The following is a 14,457-nucleotide window of genomic DNA, read 5'->3' as shown; positions in this document are numbered from 1 at the left end:
CTAACAAATATCTTAATGAGATCCCTGTGGGTTTGATATTCTTTCATTCTGACCAGCCAAGGGTACTAAAACCTCCAGTTCTCCTGTTCTGTCAATGAGACAATATGTTTTTGTCTGTTACTTCTCACATTTAGAAAAGTCACCTTGGAGACACCGTGCACATTTTCTGATGATCAATGTTCGTCCACTAACCGATAGTCTTCCCAGATGTGTAATCTTGGAGATTGCAGTTGTTTGATTCCAACATATGTTGTTATTTATTCATTTATTTCTGCTCCAGACTCTAGCGAAGTCATTTAAAAGCATACCCAAACCGTGTGCAAAAATGTATGTGTAGGCAAGTCTACTTCTCCTTTTGGGGTTGCTAGGCCTACTTTTAAGGTTTTGTTTGTGGTAGGCATATACTGTATGCTGAATTGACACACTCTGTTTGTGGTACTTGTTGACATTTTACAGCGTTCTAAACATTTTTACTCTGACAAAGAAGCAGCTGTGGTTTCAGAGTGAAGAGAGAACACTAGTCGATGCATCAGTGGCATGAAACCACAGCAACTTGTTTCAAACTTTCTCACTTGGAAAAAACCCTGAATTCAAACAAAAACAAGCATTTTAAATGTTTTTGTTTTTCTCTGCTTTATATGGAGCACAACACCTTTCTTAGCCACAAGACTATATGAAACTGCAACACAAAATGTGCATGTCAACCACAAACAGCATTATCAGTTCTCTAAATGTCCCCAAAAGTGGCAGAAAGGAATCTAAGCCGCATGAAGTAGAGAGGCCAGTTTTATGTAGTAACAAAAATGAAACCACCATGGTAAAAGTTAACATTGCATAAGATGCTTTGCATTTCAATGCCTTTATTTCATGCCAGTGATTGGTCGCAAAGATGCAAGTTTGTACTAACAGTAATTATCCAATACTTATGGTACACTCTCAATTATCTTTTCAATTAGGTTATCCCTTCGACGTTGTATTTATAAGCTCGCAGGTACGGCACAGTGAAGATATTACGGCATAATTGCTTGTTTGTGCTGTGTGTATTATTAGCTAAAGTTTTATGTAACCGAAAGTGTTACAACACTGAGCAAATTAGTTAAATCTTCCCTTGGGGAAATATTGTCAGTCAGTGCATTGAGCTACTCCTGCCCTTTTCGGTTGTCAGGGTCATGGGGTCAATATCATAGACAATGTCTCTATGGTCAACATTTACATAAAACAAACTGGTGGAAATAACATGTCAATAATAGACTATGGGAAGCTGTATTGATGTTTGTTGACCTCCTCCGCGACCCTCCCTCACCCTGTCTTCCGTCTGCATGTACATTGTTAACTGCTGTCTGCCATCATTAAGGGTTGTAAAAGGGTACAGCCTGGTACTATAGTGTCTCTCTGCTCATTAGTCATTTCTGTGGACCGCCATGTTCTCACAGTTATGTAAAAACCAGGACATCTATCCATCCATTAATTCTGTCAATCAGTCAATCTTGCCCACGTTATGTAAAGCTCTATGGCTGCATTTACACAGGCTGCCCAATTCGGATATTTTTTTCACTAATTGGTCTTTTGACCAATCAGTTCAGCTCTGAAAACGATCTGATGTGATTGGCTAAAAGACCAATTAGTGGAAAAAATATTAGAAATAGGCTGCCTGTCTACACACAGCCATAGTGACTGAGGATGAAAATAACCATGAGTCGTTTGTCTCTTTTCTAGTTAAACGATGTTCTGAAACTAAGGCCTTGATTCAATCAGATCAAGCGTGAACCGGCGATAGCCGAAACCCGCATTTGCTGATGTTTCGACGGTGTCGGAGGTGTAACTGCATTGGAGCTGTCAAATCCACCTCTGACACCGCCAAAACAACCGTTATGCAAGGGTTAGTTCAAGCGGATCTGATTGAATAGAGCCCTAAATGCATCCAGGTACAGTAACTTGGCTGCCCCTCTTCTCTGTAGCTTCAATTTCAGCCTCAGCCTGCATCAAGCTAAGTGCTTGATTCCATTGTCTTCTATGGTCAGTATGGCTTATATACTGTATAATGGTTGGGTTCATCATAACCAAACATTGATTTGTCATGTGCTGTATGAATCTACTGTAATGTTATTTTATCATATACTATAACAGGACATTGTCTTGTGTCGGGCGGCGTCACTCCTATGCGATGCTAGTCCCTCAACCATCAGTGCAGACAAATGTTGCGCTATCTGATGCAAGACAATGAACATTAGAAGTGCTTAAGTCTCTGAGGGTTCTAGAAGGCATGGTCAATGTCATGAAACACGATATACGTACTGCCCACTGTACATGGATTCATATTCTATTCACACTGTCCGTAGAAACTTCCAGAAACAAATGGCATGCTTTATGTCTTCTTCCAACTCTCTTTACCACTCTTTTTTTTATTATTGCGTTTTAACGAATGTGACGTTTCGGGTGGGCAGTGTGAGGTTCCGAGGCATGATACAAATTTGGCAGCTTTGGGTCCAGAGCCTTAGGTTGGTACACTATTTTTTCATCACAGCTAGCTACTGGTCTAAGAGTCAATATCTGATTTTAGGAAATTAATCATGCTCGTAGTAAATGAATCCTCCTTGGTGAGAGTAGTCATGAATAAGTAAGGCTTTAATAATCACAGTTAAATTAATACTTTAGTACTTTATGTGTGTCTGTACTGCAGGCAAATGAAAGCCTACTAGAGCTGAACAACATTAATGAATTAGAGACCAACGCTAAGAGAGGAAATCTCTCTCACTAAAAAGTTGAGAGAGGAAGCAGTGGCATCGGATCAGCTTAAGGCATCCGCAACAACGAGCGATTCAGAGAAAAACCAAATCCGTCCACGTGATCAGCTTCTGGCTTCCTCTTTCTCGAGCAGCCAGCCAAAACATACTGTTCTCTCAATGAAGGATGTTCGATGGTGTTGCATAACTGGCCTAGAAAGGAAGGAGCAAGATGGACCTAACTGGTCTAACGCTCACCGCCCCGATCCTTTGAGGCCAACCCAGTTAGTTCCTCATTAATGAGTTCACTAATGGCAGAACTAAGAAAGCAGAATGGCTTATGTAATTATGGGAGCTCATCTCTTACTTACTTACTGACTTTATTGTCCCCATGGGGACATTTTGTTGCAGTGTCATGTACACGTTTAAATACAAAACAAAATTGACAATACAACTTTCATAACAGTTACATTATAAAAAAAATATAATAATTATAAGAAATAAAGAAATAAAAAATTAAAATTAAAGCCTGCTGGCCTTACGGAGTCGATAGGAACATTAGCCCGAGCTATTTAGGAGGGATATCACAGCTGGCACAAATTATTGTCTAGTTGTGTTTTTCCTGCTGAGGGGTGCCCTATACTTGCGCCCAGAGGGGAGTAGTTCAAAGTCCAGGTACAGGGGATGGCTTGGGTCTAAAATGATTTTGTGAGCCTTGCGGAGGGCCCTGCCCTTAAAGATCTCATACAGGCCTGTCTGTTTGACTCCAAGTACCTTGCTTGCTGTGGTAATAATCCTTCTCAACATATTTCTCTGGCTGACAGTGCCATTGCCAAACCAACAAACAATACAAAAAGTTCAAATACTCTCAATAAAAGATTTGTAAAACAGAGTCAATATAGTACAGTCTACATTAAAAGATCCCAGCTTTTTGAGAAAGTACAGTCTCTGTTGGCTCTTTTTGTAGATCAGGTCTGTACATTTACTCAACTGAAGCTTATTGTTCAAGAGGACACCCAGATATTTGCATTCCTCTACAATCTCTATGTTCTGACCTCTGATAGATGTTGCAGAGGTAGGTGTTGTACGCTTCCTGAAGTCTATGCATTTGCATTACCACATGGTTGTTTGAGTGGCACTGCATGCTTGAGGATGCAACAACCAGTTGATTCTACTCAGAGCTGCAAGGTCACGGGACTTTAGTGCTCCGACCGTAAGAACTGGAGAACAAAGTCACAATGTTACATAAAGGTGCTTTATTGTAGTGGAAGTACAGATGTTGTAGAGTCAAGAAATACAAAAAGACACAGGGAAGAAAACATTTTGACAAATGTATACATTTATGCACAGTACACACAGCAGTATATTAACAACAGTAAAACAATGGAAATAATACCAACAATAGCATATTGTTACCCTCTATAACTGCAGATTCCGTTTGTGATTATTTACATAGCTTTGCTTCTAGATGAACTAGAGAAGGCGTCGATTTACAAATAGCTTTTCAGGTAAAATATCGTCATTTTGTACTCTGAACAGTACTACTCAGCAAGTCCAACCTAACAGTTGCACGTTTTAATTTGTGTACATTTTAAAGTGAAAAAAGTGAAACACAATGTCTGAAAAAGGCCTTCAAACGTAGGACTCCTTGGTGTAAGAATGCTCCTCGAACACGGGCTGGCTGCACCTCCGTGACACAGTCTCGTGGTGTGACGCTGTCTCGTGGCGTGACAGGGTCTCGTGGCGTGCTCTTGACACGGACTCAGACATCGCTCGCTGGCGGAACCCGACCGGATGCTGCTGGGCTGCAGTGACATCATCACTGTCTATCCCCCGAGAGAAGCAGTCTGTGTATTGCTTGACGGGACAGGAGTACAGGAAGTTTGCGTTCATAGAGGCTGGGCGGGACTTCCTGCTGAGAGTGGCAGCGACGGCACTGACAGTCATGGAGCCATAATGCGGTGGGGAGGGCTGAGTCGCACTCTGGACTGCCTGCTCGTACGAAGGGGGCTGGGAGGGCAGTCTGCTGTCCACCTGTAGGAAGACCTCCACCGCAGACAGGGGGCGCTTCTGTCTGAGAGAGGCCTCGGCCACTGGGGCCTCCACCTCACTCTGGGAGTCCTCCTCGAGGGTCCCGCAAGAGAAAGGCTTCTCCTTCTGGTGGTCGCCTTTCTTGAGACTGCCCCTGGCGAAGCCAAAGGCCCCCAGGCTCTTGGTCCTCATCAGGGCTTTACTGTCCACCTTCATGGACACCACTTCCGTCGTGTCTGCCCTCGGGGGCTCTGCCCTGGGTTTGGCGGAGAGGGGAGCATGGTGTGTGGACTGGCCCCTGTGTTGGCAGGCCGGGGATGTCAGCGGCGAGCTGGTGAACAGGGAGACCTCTGATGTGTTGGAGGAGGCGCTCTCCAGGGAGCAGGATGACAGGCATGACGGGTCAAGCTGCCGCCAAGTCATCGTCTGGCTGCCACCGAGTTTGGGGAGAGACAGCGTGGTGGCATGCCTGGTGTTGGTAACACCACATTCTGGGAGCAGGAAGGAGTCATCAGAGATCTGCTTCTTGAGTGGATGCTCCTCAAAGTCCCGCCCCTCCACGGAGAAATCGCCGTTACTACGGGCCAGGCCAATCAGGCTCCTCTTCTCGGCAGAGGTGAAGATGATTGGCTCTGAGCAGCGGCGGTCGAAGTGCTTCTTGTTGGTGAAGGTGTGGAAGATGGTGTTGGAAGGGATAGAGCCGCATTGCATCCCGCACGCAAAGAGGAGAGATGGGGACGAGCCGCACCTTTCCCCCTCACCCTCTACTTTCGTGGACCCCATACTGTCCCCCTCAGCGTCTGGGTCGTTGCTGTCATACGCAGAATCGTGTTGCTGTGACGACACGGAATCTGAGGAGAAAGAGAACATTGATGAGCTGCCGTGTACAATGTATGATTCCTATTCCCATTGTTCTATTTTATTTCAAGCTTTTTGAAACATGTTCCCAGAAATCTGTGTTCACAGAATGTTCTTATTTTCTGTGAAAGAATGTGTAGCATTGCAGAGAGTCGCACCTAAAGCAGCCCAGTTAACTTACCTGAGTTTTCCTCTTCGGGATCTCCCAAAAGGCTCAGGACGTCCTCTCCAAAGATCTCACAGCAATGCTCGATCAGAAACTGCGTCAGCTCTATCACCTAAAGGAAACATCACAAAGAACACAAAAGGTTATTATTACTTAGAACAATGGTTGAGTGATTGAAAGTAACATTGTTTTAAAGTGTGAAGATTTGGCTTTTTGCTAAACAACTCAGTCCTGTTTCAGGATAGAGTTCATAGCAAAACTATAGGCCCACACACAGACACAAACACACACACACGGTTGTTTTCAGTACATGAAAACCACGCTGGCAGCTTCAAAGAGTCCAGTCAGAACCGGATTCTCACCTTCTCCACGGTCTGCACGTCTAAGGACATGGTGTCCTTCTGCAGCAGAGTGGGTGCGATGCACAATGCCAAGTTATTGGCGTCCATCTTGTTGGCGTCTGCCCTCTCCGTGATGTGATGGAGCACACACAGAATGTTCCGCAGCAGGAGGATGTTAGGTCCTGGTAGCTTGTCTACCACCCTGAGAGGGGAAAGGGAAGGAAGGAGAGAAAGAACAGGGAAAAAATGTAGATCAGTTTGCCGCTCGCAATTTGTTTTTGTAGCTTCTCTTTTTGAGAGGGGGAGGAAACTAAAAAATAAGTGTACACATTGAGGCTAGAGGCACTACTTCCTCATTGTCTGACTCTAAAAAACTCAATTGAAAAGCCTCCTGAATCTATTCTTTGCAACACCTAAACGGTAATGGTAAAGTAGAGTTTTTTTTTTTTTTTTTCAACCAAAATGCCTCCATTAGTCTTACATTAGCATAACGTTTACGGCTATGGCCTCTCATGTAGGTTTTATATAAGATTATGCCCCACAAGTACGACAGTAATATAGTTCACCAATGGGGATGGCTCAACAGGTGGTACAGTTGCTAACGCTACATTTAGCCTAGGATCAGCTCATTAGTAGTTGGTAGTAACTTGGTAATGCTGCATTAAAAATAAAAACGATCTGATTCTAGGTTATTTATTTTTTAATGGCTGGTAGCTTACCTTTTGAGCTCTAAGCTTCTGTGGTGGTCGTCCTTAATCTCCAGGGCCTTCATCCAGGTCTCATACATATCCGACACTAGCAGGCTGCCCGGGAGCTCCTTCAGAAAACTCTGCAATTAGGAGGGAAGGTGTCGGGGGTTAGAACATATTACAGTAGAAGACTGCTGATAAGTAGTAATAGGTGCTAACACACTAACAGGTCTAATTGGAGGTCATAGAGCTGCTTCTCCCTTTGTCTCCCTGCTCCAGGTGGACGGACAGACAGACGGACGGACATGGAAAAGGAAAGGACAAATCAGTGAACAGATGGATGATTCTTTACCTTGAGTAGTCCCACCAGGAGAACCACGGGCAAGGACTCCATCTCCACCTCCGTCCCACTGTCGAGCTGCTCCCTGATGGCCTTCAGGTTCTTACTGTTGCCGTTCTTCCTGAACACCCCCTCTGTGGAGGGGCCTTTCTTGCACAGCAGCACCAATATATCCTGGTGGGGGGAGAGAGGAACGGGGGGAGGAAAATAGGTCAAACCAGGCTGAGAAATGGCATGAACAAGTCAAACAACCTGCTGTGGATGAGTGTGTGTACATTTTATATATATAGACACTATCGTTCAAAAGTTTGGGGTCACTTAGAAATGTCCTTGTTTTTGAAAGAAAATTTGATCAGAAATACAGTGTAGACATTATTAATGTTGTAAATGACTATTGTAGCTGGAAACTGAAGTTGGAGACGTTTATTTCCCTCACCAACTTTAAACATCAACTATCTGAGCAGCTAACCGATCGCTGCAGCTGTACATAGTCCATCTGTAAATAGCCCACCCAATCTACCTACCTCATCCCCATACTGTTTTTATTTTATTTACTTTTCTGCTCTTTTGCACACCAGTATCTCTACTTGCACATCATCATCTGCTCATTTATCACTCCAGTGTTAATCTGCTAAATTGCAATTATTCGCTCCTATGGCCTATTTATTGCCTACCTCCTCATGCCTTTTGCACACACTGTATATAGACTTTCTTTTTTCTACTGTGTCATTGACTTGTTTATTGTGTTATTGGCTTGTTTATTGTTTACTCCATGTGCAACTCTGTTGTTGTCTGTGTCACACTGCTTTGCTTTATCTTGGCCAGGTCGTAGTTGCAAATGAGAACTTGTTCAAGTTTATCATTTTAAAAGACTAATTGATCATTAGAAAACGCTTTTGCAATTATGTTAGCACAGCTGAAAACTGTTGTTCTGATTAGTAATACAACTGGCCTTCTTTAGACTAGTTGAGTATCTGGAGCATCAGCATTTGTGGGTTCGATTACAGGCTCAAAATGGCCAGAAACAAAGACCTTTCTTCTGAAACTCGTCAGTCTATTCTTGTTCTGAAAAATGAAGGCTATTACATGCGAGAAATTGCCAAGAAACTGAAGATCTGATACAACGCTGTGTACTACTCCCTTCATAGAGCAGCACAAACTGGCTCTAACCAGAATAGAAAGATGAGTGGGAGGCCCCGGTGCACAACTGAGCAAGAGGACAAGTACATTAGTGTCTAGTTTGAGAAACAGACGCCTCACAAGTCCTCAACTGGCAGCTTCATTAAATAGTACCTGCAAAACACCAGTCTCAACTTCAACAGTGAAGAGGCAACTCCGGAATGCTGGCCTTCTAGGCAGAGTTCCTCTGTCCAGTGCCTGTGTTCTTTTTCCCATCTTAATTTTTATTTTTATTGGCCAGTCTGAGATATGGCTTTTTCTTTGCAACTCTGCCTACCCAGGCCAAACCCGGACGACGCTGGGCCAATTGTGTGCCGCCCTATGGGGCTCCCAATCACGGCCGGTTGTGATTCAGCCTGGAATCTACCCAGGGTATGTAGTAGTGTAGTGATGCCTCTAGCACTGAGATGCAGTTCCTTAGACCGCTGCACCACTCGGGAGCCCTATATGCTTAAATGATTCTGTGAGGGGTAGGCCAGGGGCAGACTGAGACAGACGGTGCGTTGTGCATGTCAGCTGGAAGTGGAACATTACATAGATTCAATCTGCGGTTGGGTTGCAGACAAGCAGGTCCTTAGCAACCATTACCAAGTGCTTTGGTAACTAACTGCACTTATTAGTAACAATTGAATGGCCTGATTGATCAAGTGCCCTAGTCAATAAACCCTTTGAACTAAACACCTTGGTAGAATGAGGTGCAGATGAAATCAATAGCTGTCACTACGATTCATTACAGCTGTCTATTCTTTCTCCCACAGTCCCACACCTTGTACAAATTATGAAAATCTGACAAAGATAATACAGAACAAAGATATTACAGAACAAAGATATTACAGAATAAAGATAGTTGTGGTACAGTTTGGTAGATTGACATACTGTGATAGGCTTCGGAAGAGTCCCGTCCTCTGGACAGGTCTTGGAGAGAGACTGTCCAAACAGATGGCTCTTGGAGTCTGTGTCTGGACGGGAGGACATGCTGGTGAGGGTGGAGCTTCTCCTCAACTTCCTCAAGATGCCCCACTTACTGTTGCTACCATTTTCTGTTACGAAAGAAGCCAAACATACACTATTATAAAGGGTTACGGTGTACTAATAGCATTCATGAGAAAGACCGTGAGTGTGAGAGAGAGAGATGAACACATGATATAAGTTGACGTTCTTGTTTTAGCATTCACACGGATCATTGGTGTGTCCTGTTTCTCTCTCTCTCCTACGGTTTGAATTATTTTCTCTGTCTAAGTTGGCACACACATATATACACACTGTGGGCCCTTAACCAACCTTGTGGTTCAGAGATGTTGTTTTTCAAACTCACCAATGGGCTGTGTTACACAGCTGGGCACGGCGGGGATCTTTGTGTCACTCTGGAAACGCAAAACAGGAGATGTAGTCATGAGCATGTATGAGGAACATGTGGCAGGGGAGCCACACCCTCTGTTTGCATGCCTGTTTCCATGTGAAGGTGCGGGGTGGTAAATTATCTAACCCGCACCCTCTCCCTCCTCCTCTCCCTCCCCAATCACCCAAACAATTTACCCTTCAATACACCCATCAAAAAAGCCCACCACTTTCAAACTAATGTCCCCTCAAGAACACCACAAGGTCCTCCACTTGAAGGAAACAACACAAACCCTCCTTAAAAAAGCACAATCACTGTACAGTATCAATAAACTGTTACAATGTATACACTTGTGTTATAAGCGCTTCTGTTTGATAAACAGATTGCAGCGGTCTGAATTCCCCCATAAACCCTCAAAATAAGCCTCATATAACCTCATACAAGGTGTTTCTCCCCGACACATGTTGAGCCAGAACAATTGACACATGGATGAAAGAAGCAGAAAGTGTACTGTACGGAACTCACATCAAGCAAAAACTTGATAGAAGGCTCCATGCCCACTCCTGTTTTAGCCTGAAACGAAGAGAGAGAGATTATTATTTATAGTGCAGATGAAAGGTGTGACTCCTTCCAGAAGCAATTATACTATATATTAGGCAAAGGTCAATGTATGCTCATTCCAATTCTATAAGTACAATTTGAATGGTGTCAAACAAAAGCCTATTATGCTTGAACGGCGCTGCAAAGTGTGTCTGCATTGAGCGCCTTTCTAAGAATGTCCGATACTCCGTCTTTACTGATGGTGGCGCTTTATAGAGGTAATATGCCTCTTCAGAGCCTTAAGAGCCATCAACATGAGAGCAAGAGATAGAATGCAAGTCAATGCTCTAAATTGGCTGTATACGGTGCAATACAATGATATCTTGATATCAATGACCGAGCTAAACACTGGTATCTCGATATCAAGGACTGGCTGGACACAGGTAACCATTGCTATAACCATTGCTTCTACAGCCATCACCGCCTTTGGTAACAAGAATCTGGGTGATGTATCAGGGACTATGACTACAGTCTACAAAGTATGCGCTATGGTAATAAAGTTCACCGTTTTCTTCTCTGTTTCAGGTGTACCGATAGCTGTTTCTGTAAATTTAGCACACTGGAGAGTAGGATAAAGCTGCATCCAAAATGGCATCCTGTTCCCTATAGCGCACTACTTTCGACCAGTGCCCTATGGGCCCAGGTCAAAAGTAGTGCACTGTATAGGGAAATAGGTTGCCATTTGGGACATGGCCTAAGCGATAGACTTACTGTGATACTGCCGCTCAGCACCTTCATCAGGACACTTGGGGCTGGTGTGGTAGAACCTGCCCTTTCTTTTGCTGCTTTAATTTTCCTGGAATGAGGAAAATACATACATCAAATATATATGTCTATATACAAATACTTCACTGATCTCCAGTCAGTCCCTAGTTATTCTCGCGAGCCATAATAGAGAGTGACTACTCCCTAGTTAGATGGATGTTGTCGTACATGTGGTCTCTACACAACCGCTCTCTGTATGTGTCAAAAGGGTGTGTTTGCCGTTGTGTGCGCGCGAGTGAGTGTGTTGCGGGGTGTGTTCTAAAAGAGGATCAAATGGATATTCTGAATATGATCAAATCTTAACTTGAATATGAGTGAAAAGAATGATAACCATTAACAATTGTGTGACAGAACAGAATAATGGAACTATATTCTACATTGAACTATAAGTTCTGACATAATGAAGAATATTGTAACATTCACTAAAATACACTTCCCATCTCCAACACAGGTATGCTTATAATACTAATTCTATTCACAGTCCTTCAATAATTATTGTATCTAATTGAATGACATTAACAGTACAGTCCCATTGATACTGCAAGTTATTACACATAATGCCTATCTTCATATAGTATAATATGGTACAACCCAGTAACCCATTATGGCTCAATCAAGTGGCATTTGTATTATATATGGAGATAATAGTAGTGTTTACCTGTGAAGAGTATCCAACCAGCGTTCTTTTACCTCAGGTGAGCTGCAGGCAAAATAACAGCATGGGAGTTACTAATCCACAGTGAAAGAGGAACGAAGCAAACACACGGATGGACAGACAGACTGACTAAAGAGACACAGCACGCCTTCTGGCTCTTTTAACTAGAGCGATGGAAACTCTAGCTCAGTCATGGGGACAGGAAGCAGCGTCATGGCGGCCCCGACCAAAACACCTTCCACTTCCTCTATGTGTTGGGGCTGTTGCTGTTGTCGCCATGTGGAAAGAGACATGAGGTAGACTCTAACTTAAACTAACCCTCACTCACCTGTATAGATGATAGTATTAACTGTGTTAGGCCCTTAAAAGTGCATATTTTGTATTTATTTTTCCCGGGTCTATTCTTTCATCTTTGGTTGTGCCTACATTTTGATTACAGACACTATACGGATAGACCAGCTCATATACTGTTGGTGCTTACTGGTAATCTGTAATGCAATAAACTGTTGAACCACAGACTCTAAGAATGACTCTAGCCAACAACGTTCTAACAGTCTTATTTGACTGTTTGCTTGAGAAGAAACTGTGGGAGTCCATGACTCAGACCCCAGTAACATGACTAAATGACCCATATCTACACCAACGAGGGATAGCTATTATTACTGATCAAAACAAACACTCATTGTTACTCAATCACTGTTCCATTCCCTTTCAATTGTTTTATTCAATGTCGTGTCTGTTTGTCTATTTGTGACCATTTCAACACTCCCTCTATATTTCAAAGACAGTCTTCCTGATAAAGTCCAGTGCTGTAAAGCCCCTGACATGTGATCCTAGGTCTGGTGGTCAGCTTCAACACTTCCTCTTTCACCAGCCATTATCTTGTGATGGTGTAGACTGTTCTCATTTCCCTATTTCATTCATAATCTTATGGAAACCATCCAAACCAGGTCCAATGCAGCTGTTTTTATCTCAATATGAAGTAATTTCTGGGTAACAGTAAAGTACCTTACTATGATTAAAAGGGTCAAAAAGAAACAACAATAGCTTCTTGGCAAAGGGCAATTTCTCAAGCCAGAATGTTGAATGGGGAGGGGAAAACGGAAAGTTTGCTGTTATTGACAGAGAGGCTCGGAACTCTGTTTCTTATTGGTCTATTAACTAATTTACCGAATAGTGATGTCACCATTGAAGGCCAAAACTCCATCCCACCAAAACAGGCTGAAATTTCAGGGGGACTTTTCAAACAGCTCTTACACTAGAAGGGCATTAATCATGATTTTCACAAATTCACAATAATATTCCAACCTCATAGTGTGTAAATATATATAAAACATAGGAAATCACGTTTTTGACTGCACTGGGCCTTTAAGAAACTCAATATGTTTTTAGGTCAATCCAAGGATACATATGGCTTTAGCTTGTGCACAGTATATCTCACAGGACAACCAAATGGGTCAAACCTTACTTGAAGGAACAGTTCATATGAATCATGAATTTGAATTATGCATGTTAGAGTTAGGTTGACTCCATTATCCTCACACTGTAATAGCCTTTCTCTGAAATGCCAGTAAACTGAATTTACTGCTCAGTAGTGGCTAACCGTTAACCAAGTCATTGTTCAGTAATGTCAGTAGTGAGAAAACAAAGAGAAACTTGACTTGTTATTTGTTGTCTACGTCGAGAACGAAGAGTGAGAGATGTTTCTCATTGAGTTAACATTTGTGCGTGTGTGTGTGTGTGTGTGTGTGTGTGTGTGTGTGTGTGTGTGTGTGTGTGTGTGTGTGTGTGTGTGTGTGTGTGTGTGTGTGTGTGTGTGTGTGTGTGTGTGTGTGTGTGTGTGTGTGTGTGTGTGTGTGCACCTGCCTGCCTGAGTGTCTGTGTGTGTGTGTGTATGAGTGTGCACTCATGTATGCACACAGAGGATGGCTGTTGCTCACTGGAAGGACACCACACAGAAGGCAAGGGGCCAGGCCAGGACCAGGGACGTCCTGAGGTCAATCTCTCCACCTCCTCCCTCTTCCTCCTCAAAGCCATAAAGCCACAGATCTTCCAGACTCACCCTGTGCTTCAGACGGTAGCTAGCACTGGACCTAAATATGAGAGAAAGAGAGAGAGAGAGAGAAAGAGAGAAAGAGAGAAAGAGAGAGAGAGAGAGAGAGAGAGAGAGAGAGAGAGAGAGAGAGAGAGAGAGAGAGAGAGAGAGAGAGAGAGAGAGAGGATTATGTGATCATGGAGGGCTAGCAGGTTGAGAATTTAGAGAGTCAGTTAATGTTTTCATCAGGCCTGGCTAGGACTGTATCTCAGCTCATCAAGCCGAGAAACCTGCACAATCCACTTCTCTATCCCAATGGTTGCTATAGGTACTAATTTATTCCTCATTAGTGTCATCTATTTCTAAATCAGTGATTGTTTGCTTATAACTCAGAAACAGGAAATTATCTGATTTCTATCTCTTTATGAATGCATTGTGTTCCATGATCAGCTTCCTGTGTCTGTCTGTCTGCTTGTCAGCTCGTGAGTAGGAAGGCACTCGCTCAAGGCCTAGTTCACCACTTTTGATTAGCTACAATGTTGAAACTGTCACCTTGTCGCGTGTGGATCCATAGCCACACACACTTACTGTAGGCCTTGTTGAGGGAACGTGATCTTGTGTAAAGCCTAGCATCAACTGTATTGAGGATCTGTCTTCAGTCACAAGTGTGCTGTCAGAACAGCCTCAATTTGTCGGGGCATGGACTCTACAAGGTGTCGAACGCGTTCCACAGGCA

At 43.3% G+C, this 14,457-nt stretch overlaps 1 protein-coding gene across 1 annotated transcript in view; it reads right to left on the bottom strand.

The window, feature by feature from the left end:
• Nucleotides 1–3,964: 3,964 nt before the first annotated feature.
• Nucleotides 3,965–14,457, bottom strand: part of LOC139583195 (T-cell activation Rho GTPase-activating protein-like) — a 33,591-nt gene continuing 23,098 nt past the window's right edge. The window contains exons 4-14 of the mRNA XM_071414026.1: nt 13,627–13,779; nt 11,690–11,731; nt 10,978–11,062; nt 10,192–10,239; nt 9,643–9,691; nt 9,204–9,367; nt 7,161–7,322; nt 6,839–6,948; nt 6,141–6,321; nt 5,794–5,890; nt 3,965–5,605 (exon numbers count right to left, since the gene is read on the bottom strand). Coding sequence (XP_071270127.1) covers nt 4,356–5,605; nt 5,794–5,890; nt 6,141–6,321; nt 6,839–6,948; nt 7,161–7,322; nt 9,204–9,367; nt 9,643–9,691; nt 10,192–10,239; nt 10,978–11,062; nt 11,690–11,731; nt 13,627–13,779 — 2,341 coding nt within the window. The 3' untranslated portion in view covers nt 3,965–4,355. The remainder of the gene's footprint in view (nt 5,606–5,793; nt 5,891–6,140; nt 6,322–6,838; nt 6,949–7,160; nt 7,323–9,203; nt 9,368–9,642; nt 9,692–10,191; nt 10,240–10,977; nt 11,063–11,689; nt 11,732–13,626; nt 13,780–14,457) is intronic.

This window comes from Salvelinus alpinus, chromosome 8 (assembly GCF_045679555.1).
Source record: "Salvelinus alpinus chromosome 8, SLU_Salpinus.1, whole genome shotgun sequence".
Taxonomy (NCBI): domain Eukaryota; kingdom Metazoa; phylum Chordata; class Actinopteri; order Salmoniformes; family Salmonidae; genus Salvelinus; species Salvelinus alpinus.
Note: the sequence above shows the minus strand (reverse complement) of the source record. Positions and strands in the feature narration are given on the sequence as shown.